The 16484-nt window shown below is 48.9% G+C and overlaps 9 protein-coding genes across 9 annotated transcripts; 7 read left to right on the forward strand and 2 right to left on the reverse strand.

The window, feature by feature from the left end:
• Nucleotides 1-14: 14 nt before the first annotated feature.
• On the reverse strand, nucleotides 15-1548 carry FTJAE_11025 (uncharacterized protein; the record flags this gene model as incomplete). The annotated part of the gene is made up of 3 exons (XM_037343926.1): nucleotides 15-95; nucleotides 380-640; nucleotides 691-1548. The coding sequence occupies 3 exons, from the start codon at nucleotides 1546-1548 to the stop codon at nucleotides 15-17; spliced, it is 1200 nt and encodes a 399-aa protein (XP_037201938.1).
• A 1910-nt stretch (nucleotides 1549-3458) lies between these two features.
• Nucleotides 3459-4451, forward strand: FTJAE_11026 (4-dimethylallyltryptophan n-methyltransferase; the record flags this gene model as incomplete). Its single annotated transcript, XM_037343927.1, has 1 exon — nucleotides 3459-4451. One exon carries the CDS (start codon nucleotides 3459-3461, stop codon nucleotides 4449-4451), a length of 993 nt encoding a protein of 330 aa, XP_037201939.1.
• Nucleotides 4452-5015: 564 nt separating this feature from the next.
• FTJAE_11027 (haloacid dehalogenase) lies at nucleotides 5016-6009 on the forward strand (the record flags this gene model as incomplete). Its single annotated transcript, XM_037343928.1, has 2 exons — nucleotides 5016-5243; nucleotides 5293-6009. The coding sequence occupies 2 exons, from the start codon at nucleotides 5016-5018 to the stop codon at nucleotides 6007-6009; spliced, it is 945 nt and encodes a 314-aa protein (XP_037201940.1).
• Nucleotides 6010-6299: 290 nt separating this feature from the next.
• Nucleotides 6300-7880, forward strand: FTJAE_11028 (hydroxycinnamoyl-CoA shikimate quinate hydroxycinnamoyltransferase; the record flags this gene model as incomplete). Its single annotated transcript, XM_037343929.1, has 1 exon — nucleotides 6300-7880. The coding sequence occupies one exon, from the start codon at nucleotides 6300-6302 to the stop codon at nucleotides 7878-7880; it is 1581 nt and encodes a 526-aa protein (XP_037201941.1).
• A 246-nt stretch (nucleotides 7881-8126) lies between these two features.
• On the forward strand, nucleotides 8127-9154 carry FTJAE_11029 (uncharacterized protein; the record flags this gene model as incomplete). The annotated part of the gene is made up of 2 exons (XM_037343930.1): nucleotides 8127-8411; nucleotides 8573-9154. The coding sequence occupies 2 exons, from the start codon at nucleotides 8127-8129 to the stop codon at nucleotides 9152-9154; spliced, it is 867 nt and encodes a 288-aa protein (XP_037201942.1).
• A 518-nt stretch (nucleotides 9155-9672) lies between these two features.
• Nucleotides 9673-11776, forward strand: FTJAE_11030 (uncharacterized protein; the record flags this gene model as incomplete). The annotated part of the gene is made up of 5 exons (XM_037343932.1): nucleotides 9673-9775; nucleotides 9954-10287; nucleotides 10384-10504; nucleotides 10556-11038; nucleotides 11096-11776. The coding sequence occupies 5 exons, from the start codon at nucleotides 9673-9675 to the stop codon at nucleotides 11774-11776; spliced, it is 1722 nt and encodes a 573-aa protein (XP_037201943.1).
• Nucleotides 11777-12038: 262 nt separating this feature from the next.
• Nucleotides 12039-12497, forward strand: FTJAE_11031 (beta-mannosidase mnda; the record flags this gene model as incomplete). The annotated part of the gene is made up of 1 exon (XM_037343933.1): nucleotides 12039-12497. One exon carries the CDS (start codon nucleotides 12039-12041, stop codon nucleotides 12495-12497), a length of 459 nt encoding a protein of 152 aa, XP_037201944.1.
• A 383-nt stretch (nucleotides 12498-12880) lies between these two features.
• Nucleotides 12881-13315, forward strand: FTJAE_11032 (uncharacterized protein; the record flags this gene model as incomplete). Its single annotated transcript, XM_037343934.1, has 1 exon — nucleotides 12881-13315. One exon carries the CDS (start codon nucleotides 12881-12883, stop codon nucleotides 13313-13315), a length of 435 nt encoding a protein of 144 aa, XP_037201945.1.
• A 900-nt stretch (nucleotides 13316-14215) lies between these two features.
• On the reverse strand, nucleotides 14216-16144 carry FTJAE_11033 (uncharacterized protein; the record flags this gene model as incomplete). Its single annotated transcript, XM_037343935.1, has 4 exons — nucleotides 14216-14696; nucleotides 14744-15296; nucleotides 15352-15779; nucleotides 15855-16144. The coding sequence occupies 4 exons, from the start codon at nucleotides 16142-16144 to the stop codon at nucleotides 14216-14218; spliced, it is 1752 nt and encodes a 583-aa protein (XP_037201946.1).
• Nucleotides 16145-16484: the final 340 nt, after the last annotated feature.

Below are 16484 nucleotides of genomic sequence, written 5' to 3' on the forward strand. Positions count from 1 at the left end.
GATCTCTTTTATTTTCAGATACCAATAATGAACTTTGGCGTTACAACTTTCGTGTCTCGATGTGAGGATGCTTCAATACGAATGGATGCACCTAACTATCAAGTCGTGAGCATCACAGAGGTCGACTATCAATTTCAACGTGGTGAGTACGTAATGTGGCATTAGACTAGATATACGATACAACTCCTGTGGCGTGTTATTACTCCCCCACGACACTCAACTTCGGCGTCCCCGGTCCCGAACTGCTCCTCTTTCTCAACTTCCCCCTCTCCGCCCTCGGCGTCGTATCAGCACCAGGTTGCGACGCCGACCGTCCTCCACTCTTACCAAACAAACTTCCCAATCTACTATGTCTCTTCTCCCTCTCTTTATCCCTCACCGCAGGACTTCCTGTTGTGTTTCCCATGTTGAACGGCGGATCGTCGTATTGAGCATCAGGAACAGGCGGTCTTTCGGGGGAAGAGCCGGAGCCTTCTGGTCGTGTTAGACGGTATTCGTTTGGATGGTAGAATGTGCGGTTGTTGATCTCGTAGCGGCCTGCGTCGATGGCTGCTTGGTTCTTCTCAATTGCCTGGGGGGTGCCACCGAAGTGTTTGTCAACGCTGGAGTTAAGTGTTCCACGAAGAGTTTCGCCGGCGCCCTGTAAATTCGTCAGTATCAATAGGTAGAACTCAATTGAAGGGCACCTACATGGATACCAGCGGCGGCGGATTTCAAATTCGCAATTGTCGATTTATTAGCAGGTCGGGAATAATTCACAGCAGAAGGTTTATCTCCAGGCGCAGGCGGGGGCGGGAAAGCGCCCTGGCCAACTTGTAAAGGCGCTGGAACGAACTCGGCCGAGCGTCTGACGTTTCGCTCTGGAATTGCGGGTGAATTGTTATCGGAGCTGGAAATCTGAGAGGGAATCGGATCGCGGGGTGGAATAAGGCGTCGGCCTGGAGTCTCTAGGCTCTTGCGACGTGCTGTTGGGGTAATTGGGGATGGTTCAACGGGCGTGGGCGTTATGTGTTGTACGGGCTCTGGCTGTGCTACAGGCGGTGGATGCGGGGATGGTGTGACGTCTTGGTTGCTGACGGTTGGTAACTCCATGACTGGATGAGGTTCCTCAATTGTTTGGGTTGTGCCGTTGGAGTTTGTCACGGTCGTGGTAGTAGTTGTAGTCGTCGTTGTAGTTGTAATTGTCTGTCCGGTATTTGGATTGGTCACTGTCTCTCTTTTGATGGTCGGGCTGGTGTAAGAGTCTGGTCCCGAATTTGGGTTGAGGTTTGGGGTAGGTGTCGCATTGTCTGGTGTCTTCCCTGGACTCAATCCACTGTTACTCTTCGTTTTACTCAGATCGCCCTCTGTCGTCAATGAATTGTTTGGTTCACTGCTTCCATATGTCGAATCGCCTGAAGTCTCTGCTGTTTCCGGGATCTGAAGTTCTTGACTTTTGCGCTTGTCTTTGTCCTTCTCCCTGTCCTTGTCTTTCGAGGAACTAAAGATCTTCCATTTTGAACGCTTCTCTTTGTCCTTGCCAAAGGGGTGATCATCCTGTATCGACATTGTAAAGATGAACAACTGTGTGTGAACAATTACTGATGGTTTGACAGAATTGGATTGATGAAACGGCGAGATAACGGTTCAAATGTCAATCGGGCTTATAGGATGGACGTTGCAATATGACGAAGGGTGATGAGGTCATTTAACCTGGTCGCAACTTGGAACCCCTCAGCCACCGCTGATCACCTCTTGGGAGCTGCCACTAACGCGCAATGACTACTCCATGACTTAATAGCACATTGATCTTGCTGCGAGACCCTGTGGCGTGAGCTTCCTGATGGTGAATCCAGCCACACATCCATCATTCTGGTGACGAGTATTTCGCAAGTGGCGGCAGAGTTGGGAGTAAGATTTTAACAGTTACGATCCAGTTTTGGGCGAGCCTCTGTTAAGGTTATATCGCAGCCTCTCAACGAAGTCATCGTCTTTCAAAACCAGTTTTGTCCAGAGGCCGCCCAATGTTAACGTTGATCGGATGATCGCCACAATCGATGCGACCGTGCAACTCAGGACCCCTAGATCTCGCATATTATTCGTATTTTGACTTTGACAATTTGCCGTTATACCAAGACAGCGTTTTGGGCGCATCTACCCTGCAACGAACACTGAAGATTTGGCCTGGTCAAGACATCTTGCCAAGAACACCAGAAGTGGTGCATTAGCCAATTCGCCAGCACTTTCTTTTCATCCAGTGTTTCCGAAGCCTGTCGTATTTACACAAGCCTGTCAGATCTGTCAAACCTGGCAAGCCTATGATCGAACCATTTGCGCGGACAATGATCTACGTCTGCCGAGCCAATGACCTCTTCCTTGAGTACCACTGCTGATCAACCGAGGACAATCGTGAATAGTGTTGAATATTTTCCGTTTTCATCTGATACGTAGAGTCTTTATAACATTGTAACACCCTCAATGGCTGTTTCTCTTGGGGAAGAAACAAAACTCAGGACCTTGATTCTAAATGATAAAATTACTTACGTAAATTAGTATACGTTTAGGATAACTTTAGAATACCGTTTTCCAAGTTTCTTTTAATATCCTATATTACATTTTGGTCTTTTCTTGCTCCCTGGATGGGTTTCCTTAAGTTGGGACTTTGGCCGGCCCTCCTGGGCAGCTAGATAGCTTGCTGTGATATCCGAAGCTTCCATGAAGTGAAATGATTTTCCTAAAAGTCTAGTAGTCCCTTTTTCGTGTCTCTACGAGGAAATGTGTTTATAGAGACCTGGTAGGATAAGCGATCTACGAGTTACATCCAGTGTGGTGACGGGAATTAGTTCAGGGGCTTGGGGGACAACAGCATTCAACTTTAGATATTTGCTACTGAGTTGTGCAGCTAAATTAACAGACCTTGATTCGCAATGTGCCCAATTCTAATACTGTTGATGTGTTCTTTCTGATATCACAAAGAGTTGACTTGTTCACAAGCAATGTCCATCTCTTGAATGTCTCTCTTTCAAAACTCCCAGACACTTCCAAAGAACTTCTCCTCATGGATATTTCATGTAACAACATAAGCTGCTGCGGCACTGCCAAACAGGTTGCAGTGCCAAGTGTACTGCGCGACCCAGCTGCAAGTGTCAGAGGCTTCACCTCCACTGTTTTTGAACAAACGGCTCGAACACCACGGTAACCACTGGCAATGCGGCCGAAATGTCTGGCACTGGCAGAACAGAGGGAAAGCTGCAGAACAGCTTCTAAATCTTCTTGAAATTCTACCGTATAAATTCCCATCTCTTCTCCAGTAACTTAGACTTCATCCTTTCCTCACCACAACGATCAACCATCCCATCCTTCACCCAATCTTCTATCAACACTATTCTTGATCAGAATAACCTTTCATCTTCTCTCTAAAGAAGACCTTTTGTCTCAAAACACTGAACAAAACTTTCATCCCCTCCGAAATCAAGGTTATGTCTCCCCTGTACACCAAGTCTTGGGCTCCGGCCAACAAGACAATCATCGACATCGGCGGATCTACCCTCGCCACTACTTTCGATTCGCAGCTGCCCAGCGCCTTCAAGGGAGAGGGCTACTTCCCAAAGGAGGTTGTATACACTACCGGCATGCACCATTGGTGCGAGATTGCCGACAACTCTTATCAGACTACGGATGAACTCAACATCATCAAGGCTACTGCTTCGGATGTCGTTAGCGATATGCCAGCTACCGGGGCTGTCATCATCGACCTTGGAGCTGCTAACTCCCGAAAGTTCGTTCCTTATGTCGAGGCTTTCATTCAGCAGGGAAAGCCTTGCATCTACATCGCCCTCGACCTCTGCAAGGAGTCTCTGACCCAGCATGTCAACAAGTCGGCTGCTGACTTCCCTCAAATCACCTGCATTGGCTTGTGGGGTAACTTTATCCAGGGTGACAAGTACTTCGCTACTCTTCCCAACCCTCGTATCTTCTTGTCTCTCGGTTCTATCTTCTTCAACGCACCGGACCAGATGTGTGTTGACCGATGCAATGAGTTCTCCAAGCATCTCTCTGGATCTCCCTACTCGAAGTTGATCGTCGGGCAAGATGGACCCTCCGGTACCGAGGCCTCGTCCACCCATGCTGCCTACCAGACCAAGGCTTACGATGCGTTTTTCATCTCATACCTCCAGGGTATTCAGACCCACGCTGATATCTTCTCCAACCCTCGCATCGCCTGGACCTATGAGTCGAAGCTTGACAAGTCCATGCACTACTTCGAAGTAGTCGCCCAGCACGACATGGTTTGCCACCGCTACAACGACTTCTTCATCAAGAAGGGAACTGTCTACACTATGTTTCCCTCTTGGAAGCGTGGAGAGGATGAGATCCATGCGATCGCTAAGGCTCAGGGCCTGGGTATCAAGACCCTTGGCAAGGCTCCCAACTCTGGGATGCATCAGTATTTGATCCAGCCTCGCATGTAAGCAGCATGGACAACCAACAATCCCCAATTTTCCCTTTGTTATCAGATGTGTTTCCCGGTCGGAGTCTAGGTTAGACAAAAAGAAGTCACAAGACAAATGCGCAAGCACGGCACGAGGAGTTTAGGAATTTGTACTTGGACATGGGTAGTTGTTTGGGCTTTTAGGTTCGGAACTTCTTGACAGCTGGATAAGTACACGGATAGACGGCTAGATCTTAAACTCAGAGTCCCCCCTGAATAGATACACGAGATTCAGGCATAATAGTTCCCAACTTGCAATTGTGAAGTGCTCCACTGGTGGCAGCTATGACATAACACCTTTTTTTCTAATGAAAAATAAAGCCTTTGACATCTATGAATTCTCAGCTGCTGTACGCTCACTATCGACGCGTACGATATTGGCATTTCCATAATTTCCAGATCGAATGTCGTGTTTTATCCAGCTCCCATCTTGAACGACGTCGCGAGATGACGTAATCATCTGGTGGAGTTAAAAACAATGCCATTCTTGAACCTGTAACTTCATCCTCTCCCGCCAGTAATAAACCTTGCGGTCCAGCCAATCATGTCAAAACGAAACCTTCTCCTCTGCTTCGATGCATTCGGAACTCTGATCAGACCTGTTCGTCCAGTTGCGCAGCAATACGCTGATGTTGCTCGCCAATGCGGTTTCACCAACTTCAACGACAATGAGCTACAAGCCGCCTTCAAGTCATCCTTCAAACATGAGTCCAAAAAGAATCCTAATTATGGAAAAGAGACGGGCTTAGGAGCGACGAATTGGTGGACCAACGTTCGTATGCGGGAGCTGCATCAGAGCAAACAACGCTAACATCACTCAGGTTATTCATAATACCTTCACGTCTTTGGCGAAGGATGACAAGCCCTTACCACAAGATTTAGCGCCGAAGTTGCTGCATCGCTTCGCCTCAAAGGAGGGTTATGAGACCGAATCAGGTCTTGTTGAAGCTTTCAAGAACTTGAAGCAAAATCCGCCTCGGAATTTCGATAGTCTTGTCGTTGGCGTTATTACAAACTCAGACGATCGCATTCCCAGCATTCTCTCATCCCTGGGTCTCGCCGTGAGCCCACTGAGATACGGCACCGATTCTGACCTCAGCAAGCTAAAAGACAAGACCTACGACATCGACTTTCATTGTATGTCTTACGACGTTGGTGTCGAGAAACCAGACAAGCGCATCTTCAGCGCTGCAGAACACATGCTCGCGCAAGTCATCAGCGCTCGCAGCGGAAAAAGCTTGAGCGAATCTGAAAGAGAGACCAATAGTTGGCGAAAGGTGTATGTTGGTGATGATTATTCCAAAGATGTACTTGGGTCAGCGAATGCAGGCTGGAGCCCAGTGTTACTCGACCCGAAAGATGAATGCGACAACATCGCCGATTTGAAGCATTGGAGGTCGTCGTCAGATGAGAAGCCGGAAGGCAAGGTTTGCAAGATAGAGGAACATCCAGATGCGACATTGAGTGGAGTGTTTAGTGAGCATGATATTGCAACTGTTCATTCGATCCGGAATCTTCTTTCCTGGCTGTCAAGATGAGGCTGGGAATTGACACTAATCGTGGCACACGATATCGACTAGAGATCACGACATATTTTATCTTGGTTCAATCTATTGCATTTTATTCAGAGCTTTTGGAGTAGCTCAATGAGACCCGGTGGCTCAATTAGGCTCGCCGAAATGATTCATCCCTCATAATCCCAATACGGAACACTCCAGATCTGATAAAGTGGACCACCAATCTGAAAAATATTATAAATGGCCATTGCTTTTCTGGCTTCACGAATACAAGTGCTCAGTCCAGTTTATGATACCTTCTGATGTCAATCATGGCTGCCAACAACATATCAGTGGTCGGGTCTCACCGCCTCAGCATTACTACCTCTCAAGAACAAGCCATTCCTCTATCTCTCCTCGACAGCACAACCGCCAACTTCTCCGACGCCAGTGCCATATGGCTCTTTGAAAAGCCTGCCCGCGATGATTTCAACTTGGCCTACCATTTACGTGAATCCCTGGCACGGACTCTTCGGTTCTATCCGCAATGGGGCGGCCATCTGAAGGCTGTAAAATCAACGGATGGCACCGTTCCGCCAGAAGCAAAGTTGTTTCCGCCTCATGCTCGACGGTTCGGACGTCTCTACGCGCATTATGGAACTGACAATGATCCTGGCGTGGAGTTTGTTCATGCCAAATGCGATGCCACGCTTGAGTCTTTATATCCCGCAGATAGAATACGCAGTCAAGGTTTCTGGAAGTGCGACTCTAGCGTCTTTCAGAAGTTCATGGCCCCGGTCACCATTGCTCAGCCACTTAAGAATTTATTGAAGAACGAGAATGGACAATCTTTGCCTCTTCTCGCCGTTCAAATCACCGAATTGTCTTGCGGTGGCTTTGCCCTTGCCCTCAATGGAGCGCATCCTCTCGCAGACGCCACAACTCTTCTCGCTTTTATCAAACACTGGGCGAACGAAAGTCGCCAAGGTTTAGGGAATACAATTCCTGCTTCAAAACCTGTGTTCAGCCCTACTCTTATCGACAATCAAGCAGCTGGAGACATCAATGCCGATGAACCAGACCAGGTTATCATACAACGAGCAAGAACTTTACCAATGCATAGATTCGACTGGTGGCATCCAGATTCAACACCTCCTTGGCCGTTTAAGATACCTTCGCCTTTTGACCAACAGGACCTTGACTCCGCCGGCAAACCAATGCCATGGACCGAGTGGAATGTGGTCGAGCCGGTTTCAAATTACGTTGTTCACTTGAGTCAGAAACAGGTAGAATGTCTCTGGAGAAGGGCGAACGAGAAGTCATCACAGAAACTAAGTCAACACGATGCAATACTATCTCACATTTGGTCCTGTATCTCTCGCGCTCGCGGCCTCGAAAACGACACAGATCCAATCCACTGCGATCTTGTTTACGGCGTTCGCTCGTCCTTTCACCTTAAAGAAGACTTCCTCGGATCTCCAGTCATGATGATGAACATCGAACTCCCTGCCTGCCAAGTTGCCAACTCATCCGGCATAACTCAGATAGCAACTCAAATCCGCAACACACTCAAGACGATCTCCGACCCCTCCAACATGGCTGCTCATTTGCACAGTCTAGCTTTTGAAAAGTCCCCTCAACGAATATGGCAAGCATTCTTGGGGAGGCGGCATATCTTGGTGACGACATGGGCACGAGCAGGGATATATGATGTTGACTTTGGGTTTGGATCCACGTGTCGTTATGCTGAGGGTGTAGTTCCGGAAATGGATGGAAACGTGTTGATCAAAGAAGCATCGGGTCCTCTGGGGAAGTACTGGACGGATAATGGGGTTGATGTTTCTATCCACATCAGGACAGAAGATATGGAGCGGCTTGTCAGGGATCCTCTCCTGTTTCCCGTCGATGCATGAAGTCAAATCATAACAAATATTGCAATTCAGCCCCTGGTGTGCCTTGATCGAGATATTAAACCCGTTGGCACGATAGTCAGTTTCTGTTGGTCGGACCAAAAGAGACCCTTGGGCACTCAGCCCCAGGCAGCCGCGCGCTTTAGGCATTGTCTGACTCAGTGGAACTCTCCTCCTCCATCCCTCTTCGGCGCCCATCTATGCTCGTTTGCGACAAAATAGACAGCTTTTGTTTTCTCAGGGACCAAAATGCCATCTCCAGACTATGCTAGCCTCGATCGAATTGAGGGGCATCATTACCATTCCTTGGCTGTAGCCCTCCGCAATGTTCTTAACACTGATATCGCGCTTGTGACCTTCGCCCAGATTATCGATGGTCTGCCGACCGCTGATGTTGTCTGGGACCGATATTCGGCCACATATGAACCTTCTCATCCTATCGTCAATCACAAAACGCTCTGCGAAGGAGCATTAGAGAGGGCCAAAGCTTTCCGTTCAAAATTCTCCATGGCTGATGTAATGGTTGATTTGGAGGTATACTCCCCAGTAACTCTCAATCACTGGTTCTATTTGCTAATATCTTTAAGAAATTGAATGCGTATCAGAAGGCATATCCTTCCTCTCGTTCCTTTCAGCTACGACTGATTGAGATCACTGCGTGCGCTCTACATCAAACCGGTGCACGACTGTCACAGCTAGAGAAAGTCCACGACCCTGCTACAACTGCCGGTCATGATATTGAGTCTACCATCAAGTGGGAGCGACCTCCCGATGATTTGTGTCGCTTTCCACCGAAGCCGACAATGTTTATCGCGACTCAGTTCACTGCTCATGACCGGTACCCAAACGGTGTCGATGACATGGTTGGATATTGGGCAGAGAATCGAATCCTAGGCGGTGTAGCACTCTTTGACCATTCACAGGCATGGACAGGTGGCGATGAGCCCAACGTGTACTTTCAGTGTACTCGCGCAAGAGTCACATTCCGTGTGTGTCAACTCCTCGATACTCAACAGTCGGCCCTTATATCCTTCCTTCTTGCAGACCCTGAGGATTCCTATACCAAGTGCCCACTCCCTATCTTACCAACCTCCGATAACAGGGTCCGGATAGACCCAGGAGATGCTATTACAGTTAAGAAAGTCTACAGAGACATTTGGGAAAGGAAGCTTCCCCCAAGACGGTGGAGGGCGCCGCGACTGGAACGCCCCAAGTCATCTTTAGACTATCCAGAGTTGGATACTGATGCAGAGGTTGAGCGTCTAAACAGAATGTAAAGCACAAACTACCAATATAGCTTCAGAATATCTCACATTGTTTTCAAAAATCGTGAACTGCGAGACCAACTCCTTTTTGCCATATCACAACCAGTATACCATGGTAGAATCCTTTTGGGGAGAAGCTGACATTGTGAAAAGAAGTATCGATTCCTCATCACTTGTCTAAGCAGCCTTCTATGTGTAGCAATCGCCCACATAAACAGTAATAGACCGCCATAAAAATACAATAAAGTTCTTTTTCAAAGGAAAATGAAGCGGCGGGTTGAAGTCAACTGCCAGAAGGGAGGTACCGATTCGCTGTCAGGTTTCTCGTCCTGTGGCTGGTTGTTCTACGTCACCACTTCAGCTTATGTCTTGGTTCTCCTCACTTCAGCACTCAAAATGTCTTACCTCCTCGGAGTCCTCCAAACTCTCCCCCCTCAACCACGGATTTATAACGATCAGTCTAAAACTCCATAGTTCTTGTTTTAGGACTAGAAATTGGATCACGGGACTGTTTTGTTCCTTCATCAAACATGTCCGACAAAAATCAACTTGAAACCCCAGTATGTCTCGATGCGAGCCTCTGCCGACTCTGCCGTTTCCCTATCAGCAGGGAGAAAGAGGAGATTGCTGCTTGTAAGTCCGCGGCGTCGAGTTGTGTCTCTCGGGCTTAGCTGACCAACTGCAGCGACTCCGGATGATAAAGTCTCATCCCCATTCAATATCTATCTCCAGAAAGCCCATATGCCTCTTTTCATCAAAAGATCTCTCCATACCACCTCCCCTCACTGTTCAAATTGCACCCATTACAAAGGTCGCGCCATCGCCTTCCACGCTAAATGCGTTGAGATGGCCGCTCCTTTTGGAATTCCTCTCCCTCGGTACCCCCTTGTCACCGAGTACTCTTACCGTCATGCCTCGTTATGCCATGAAAGACGGAGGCGCCGTGTTCGGGAATTGATAGAGAGTGCCCTGCGTAAAACATATGGCAAGCTGCCGCCAGAGCTTTGGCATATCGTGTCTGCAGACGAAGAGTTGATCAGACTTTACACCATAGCAGAGCTTTCTCCGAAGCGTCACAAGACTGAATGGTCTGTTGATCTGTCACTCCCAGTGTTGATCACAGTCGCCAGAATGGATGGTGCGGGGTACGTGGGTTCATTGACAAATTATTCCTCAATGGCGAACCGTCAGACTATGAAAGTGATATTTCGTTCAGGTTTCAGGAACCTATACATTGCAAGCGACCACCTCGGCATCAGGCGAATCACTTCAGACCCGAAAGAATCCAGCTTAGATGCATTATATCCGGCCTATTGGGAAACAGTACCTGCAAACAGCCAGACGATAACTTTCCTTGGTGATGTAAGTTTATGGGACCATTATGTATACCAGAAGCTGAATTAGTATGCCCAGGGCCTTAAGCTTCGAAAGCTATTGACTCCTTCGAACTACCCTCGAGTTTTCTGGCCTCGTCCAGTAACGCCGTCTGAACTCGAGTCGATGACATTCTACTATGCTGGTTGGGGCGAAGGGGCTCTTGAGGCCAGGTTAAGAACACTGACTTTCAATGAACCCAGTACAGCTGGATATTCCGTATGTTGGGCCAAGGATGAGATGGTCTCAATTCATGTTCATCGCAACACGGAACATGGAACATCGAGAATCCGACCGTACACTATAGATGACCACTCTGAGTTTGATGATCGAAGTCTCCTCAAGTGGACTTACTATCCTATCCAGGAGGATGAGTTCATTCAAGAGATCTGGCTACGAGGGTCCGAGAAATATGATACGACTCGGCCCCTCCCATCTCAAGGTGACGGCGGTGTGAAATATCAAATGTCGACTCCATGGGGGTTGAACAAATACAAGAGGCCCAGTGACATAGCTCTTGCGGTAAGGTTTCCCATCCCTCTCAAAAATCAATGAGCCACTCAACTGACGATAACTCAGCTTGTTACGAGCAAAGGCCGAAAGATTGTTGCCGGAAGTTTCCCAGACCACCATGAACAATACTCATCATATTGGAAACATCGTCACTGGGACTTGGTAGCGAAAACATCCGTGAACGCTCCACTTCGAGTTTTCTTCTCTCCCTCAGACCGTGGAATTCCTCTGATAGCTGCAACAAGATTGTCAGACAACCATACCACAGCCCCTCCACCGAGTCAAACACCGCTTGGTACTATGCCACGTTTCAACCCGCTCCATACGCTACACTACTCATCCGCGTCCTTAGAAAACATCACAGAAGTCCTAGTCTGCAAGAGCAAGAATGAGAGAGACACGGGCGTAATTCGACACTTTGACTTGGAAAACAGCCGTTTAGTCGAAGCTCCTTATAAGAAGGTCGCTGGACTATTGTTTAGGTACGCCGACGGTAGTGAGGCTAGCGTTGGGTGCTTTCGATTTGACTGGGCCGAGACGCCGCTTGCAAGAGATGGCTCAAGGGGACTTTTTGTCGGGACACGGCCAGGCAAGATTGTGCAGATACCTCCACATGTAGCTGCCGTTGATATCAAGCCTCCAGAAGCCGAAGGAGAGTTTACTTGGATGGAGATGCCCTGGGCTGGAGTACTTGAGTGGTGGTTCAACCCTGATAACTTGGACACTAGCATCACCCATATCCTTTAAGCGAATGAATTTCACGGCATAGGAAGAACTGGGATCAGAAAGACTTCCCTTAGCCATCATCACATCTTTAGTAGGAAACTTGCCTTATACGGGAATGCTCCGAATTCTGATGGTCAGCTGACATAAGACGTGAAGCGCAATCTGGTCTCGCTTCGATGCTGACGCTACCCACAGGTTACGATTCACTTCTTATAAACCCTCATTCAAACCCATTCTTGTATCTCATGCCGCAGAAATAAAAAAAACTTCCGAAATATCCACCATGTCTGAACTCAAAGTCCATAGTTTCTACCGCATCTGGTTCACCTGGATCGACCCACTGACCGTCCTCCCAACCGTCTACGCTCTCATCTTCACCCCCGAATTCATCCTCGATGGCCTCATTCCACTAAGCATGTCTGCATACAATCCAGACCAAGCCTTCTTATTCCACCAACTCGCTGCACTGTTCGCGTTCGTCGCCATTATGCTGGCTGTGCTTCTGAGAGTTAGCTCTGATATCAAAGTATGGAGAGTCGTCATTGGCGGCGTGCTTCTCATCGACATTGCCATCTTGATCAGTGTCTTTGTCAGTATGAAACAGCAAGGCCGGTCGGATCTGTCTATGTTCAGATGGCAAGATTGGGGGAACTATCTGTTCACCGGTTGGGTTGCTGTTGTGAGGGCTTTGTTCTTGGCTGGGGTTGGAGTTGGCGGTGTGAACAAGGGAAAGCTGGCTTGAATGCTGGCAATGGGATTAGTCTCTAGTTAATTGCTAGCTTGAGTCACGGCATTGGATGTCATGAACGTCAGATTGTTGTTTGTATGATCAAGAATACCTCGTGTTCTGCGGCAGTACCTATAACAGAGTCTCTGATTGAATTCCAAGGGCGGTACCAGTGTCAATACAACAGTGAATCTGAAGAACATTCACATAAAAAGATTCAATTTCCATTGTTTATCCATCGTATATATTGCACCTCTTCGTCCCGTCCCCCTCAAGCATCTCTTTCCCCCTTACCAACTCTCACATCGAGATTTCCATCAACTGTCATCACGCAACTTATCACCATCAGTACATACTCACGACCAGCATTTATCATCTTTGCTACTTCATCCGCAATCATGGTCTTTGGGATGTTCAACCGCAACCGCAACCGCAGTCGCAGCCGCAGCCGTAGCCCCGACCGCGGCCGCGACGAAGACTGTCGTGAATGTTGTAAACGGAGCGACAGCCTTGAGCGTAAAAACATCCCTCGAGGCCGCGAAACCTACGAGCACAGGATCAACCCAACTATGATCTACGGTCTAGATCGTCTCCGCGATGGCCTCAACCTCATCTATGGCCGCAATGCCTTCACTGTCTTTGGTGACATCATGCAGCTTACCGTCCGGGTCCATCTTCCCATGCCTGAGAACTTGGTCACCCGTCTTCAAGATGAAGGCTTTCTCCGTCGCGAGCCAGTCGAACGTCTGCCTCCGGCTGTGAAGGATCAGATCAAGGCGAACGGCTGGTATCAGATGCGGCCTTATGATCAGGAGGAGCCTTATCAAGAGTAAGTCGTTGGAGGTTGGTGTTGATGACGTCTAGAGACTCGCTTTTGGCCGGTAAATATTTTCAGAAGGATTGCTTGAGACATTTGATGGACAAAGGAAACGGTAAGTGACATTTCTGGAGTTTGTACAGCTGAACAGATGGACCGTGGCGGATGCTAGTAGACAGAGAGCGCAATTGACAATCATCGTACTGAACCCTATTTGACCATTTGATGAAAGAATGTGATATACAAAACCTAAATCTGATTTACAATAACCTCTATGACATGCTTCTAGTTGAAATGTAATAAAACTAAGTAAATAACACCAGCGACCCTTGATCTCGCGTCGCGAAGACGCACGCGTGGCGTATATAGACACCACATCCTGACGCCATTGCATCGTCTGGTCCTATAGTTTAGTGGTAATGACGTCGGATTTTGATACCCTCAGAAGCCTTCCGAAGACCCCGGTTCGAACCCGGGTAGGACCTCGCTTTTTGCATACTGTCTCAGTGTGAAGCTGTTTGGCTGTTAGGTTTCTTTTACGGTCAGCCATCTTACCAAAGGTCCTATAGTCTAGTGGTTAGGACGTTGGATTTTGATCACCATTCAAATTTCTTCCGAAGTCCCCGGTTCGAACCCGGGTAGGACCTCATCTTTTGGCTGTGTCGCTCAGTGTTTTTGCTTCATATTCTCTTTTTGCTGGATTGAAGTCCCGTGTTCTGTACGTAGGTGCTCACGTTCTACTCAAGCGCGTCATTGAGAGTAGCTTGGTGTCGTCATGGAATGTCGTCCTCTGTCACACAAGTCCGATTGCGACCGTACAGCATCGATTGAGGCTTCAGCCATAATATCATTAAAAGTTACGTATTGCTATCTACAATTATATACGATCCAAAGCGCGCATCAATTGGCTCACACCTCAAAAGGGCACAGGAACGTTGCGCTCAAGGTATCCAAGGAACTTGGGCAGACGACGCTTTGAGGGCGCATCGGTAGATCGCTGAAGATCCTCAATTGCGCTAGCCCACTTGACAAGCTCAGCTTCAGCCCACGCAGTCTGCATGATTCCGAGACCAAAGGGCATTCCAGAGTCCTTGGCGTAACCGCCGGGGATGGTGATGACGGGGTAACCGGCCTGGGCGGCGATCTGAGGAGCCTGTGCGACCTGGGGAGGGACGAGAAGACCGGAGAGCTTCTTGCCCTTGTAGGTGAGTGCGTCGTTGATACCCTTGCGGCAAGAGGTCTGGCAAAACTCGAGGGCTTGCCAGTATGTCTCGTCTCGGACGCCCTTGGACTTGAGAGAGGCGAGGAAACCGTCTTGGCCGGAGGCGAAAGCGGGAATACCCTTGCCGTCCTTGTACGGGTAGCCGCCCTCAACACCGTCGTACTGCTTGTTGAACCTGAAATTGTTAGTAATACTCAGACAACTGAGACCCAGGGCACTTACTTGACGATGTCCTCAAGGTTGCGGACATTGGTGTTCTTGACCTCGCTGAGGTAGGTCTCAATGTTGCGGTAGAAATCGGCCTTGATGTAGGTATATTCAGACTCATTGGGGAATCCTCGAGTAGTACCGTAATCCCAGTTCCATCCATCAGGGCTGACAATGGTCTCGTAGTTGGTGATCTCAGTGCCATTGATGATGGTGGCGCCAGCAGACTTGATCAGGTCAACGAGTTCGAGAAGCTGGGACTGCATGTCCTCATCGGCAAGGGCCCAGAAGCTCTTCCAGGGAAGACCAAAGGTAGCACCCTTGAGGGCCTTCTTGTCAGTGAGGTACTTCGCATAACCGCCCTTGGGGGTCTTCTGGGCCTCGGTGTAGTTGTCACGCTTGTCAACGCCGTAGATGGCATCAAGAACAAGAGTAGCATCCTTGACGTTTTTGGCGAAGCAACCAACAGAGTCCTGGTGCTCGCTCTCAGGAATGACACCGGCGCGAGAAGTAAGACCAACAGTGGGCTTGATACCAACGAGGGCATTGCGGTTGGCGGGGTTAATAACTGCGACACCATCAGCGCAATCCACGGCATACAGCTTCAGTAACACAAAACTCACCACTACCATCGGTCTCAGTACCGAGCGAAAAAGCAATCACATTAGCACCAACACCAACACCACTACCAGAAGAGCTACCACCAGGGTTAACAGTCAAGTTGTAAGCGCTGCGAACCTGACCACCTCGTCCAGAGTAACCCTCAGAGTAATCGTTGCTGCGCATATCAGCCCACTCGCTGAGAGCAGCCTTGCCGAAGAGGACGGCGCCGGCGTCGCGGAGCTTCTTGACGACGTGCGCATCGCGGGGGACGACGTTGCCGAGGAGCGCCCAGCTGCCGGCGGTGGTCTCCATGCTGTCCTTGGTGGCGATGTTGTCCTTGACAGTGAAGGGAATACCGTGCAGAGGACCACGGCATTTGCCCTTTGCGCGCTCCGCGTCGCGCTCTGCTGCGATGGCGAAGGCATCGGGGTTGACCTGGAGAACAGAGCTGCGCAATGTTAGCTATGTTCGGGGTATCAATTGCATCAATTGACCATGCAATTGGCCATTTCAGTAAACTTACTTGAGGTACTCCTTAGTCTGATACGTGCGCATGAGGTAGCAAGTCACAAGCTGAACAGAAGTAAGCTTGCCAGCCTTCATAGCATCCTGCATCTCTGTGAAAGTAGCCTCCTCAAGCTTGAAGCCATTGCAATCAGGCATGGGGAACAAGTCAGACGATCCAGCATTCTTCTCCAACGGGATCATGTTGGGCTGAATCGCGAACAGAGGCTCATTCTTGGACTGCTTAGGTGTAGCGCTCACGCCCTGGGCGATGAGGCCCGTGGCCAACGACAACCCGAGAAGCTTCATGGTGAACAGGATTCGATGAGCAACGGAAAGGCTGTGGTGTTCAGAGCAAAGAGAGGGAGGGAATAGAAGCTGTTTTGTTTATTCCCCAGACAGACAAGGTAAGCTATGCACATTGATTAAATTACTCCTACAAGGGTGTTCCGCCTCAGCGGCGAACTTGGGAGTCGGCGAAGACGGGAAGGCTGTGGGAACACATTCGGCCGCTAGACAACGTCAACTGAACTAAACAGAAAATGTCATGTCATGGCCTTGCATTCAATTCAATTTGCCCATGTCATGTCACTGGTTCCCTCGCATCTTTTGGAAAGATTGCGATCAGTCAAGCCGGGATGGGCGGGGG

This window comes from Fusarium tjaetaba, assembly GCF_013396195.1.
Source record: "Fusarium tjaetaba strain NRRL 66243 chromosome Unknown NRRL66243_c0000265, whole genome shotgun sequence".
In the NCBI taxonomy this organism is placed as follows: Eukaryota; Fungi; Ascomycota; class Sordariomycetes; order Hypocreales; family Nectriaceae; genus Fusarium; species Fusarium tjaetaba.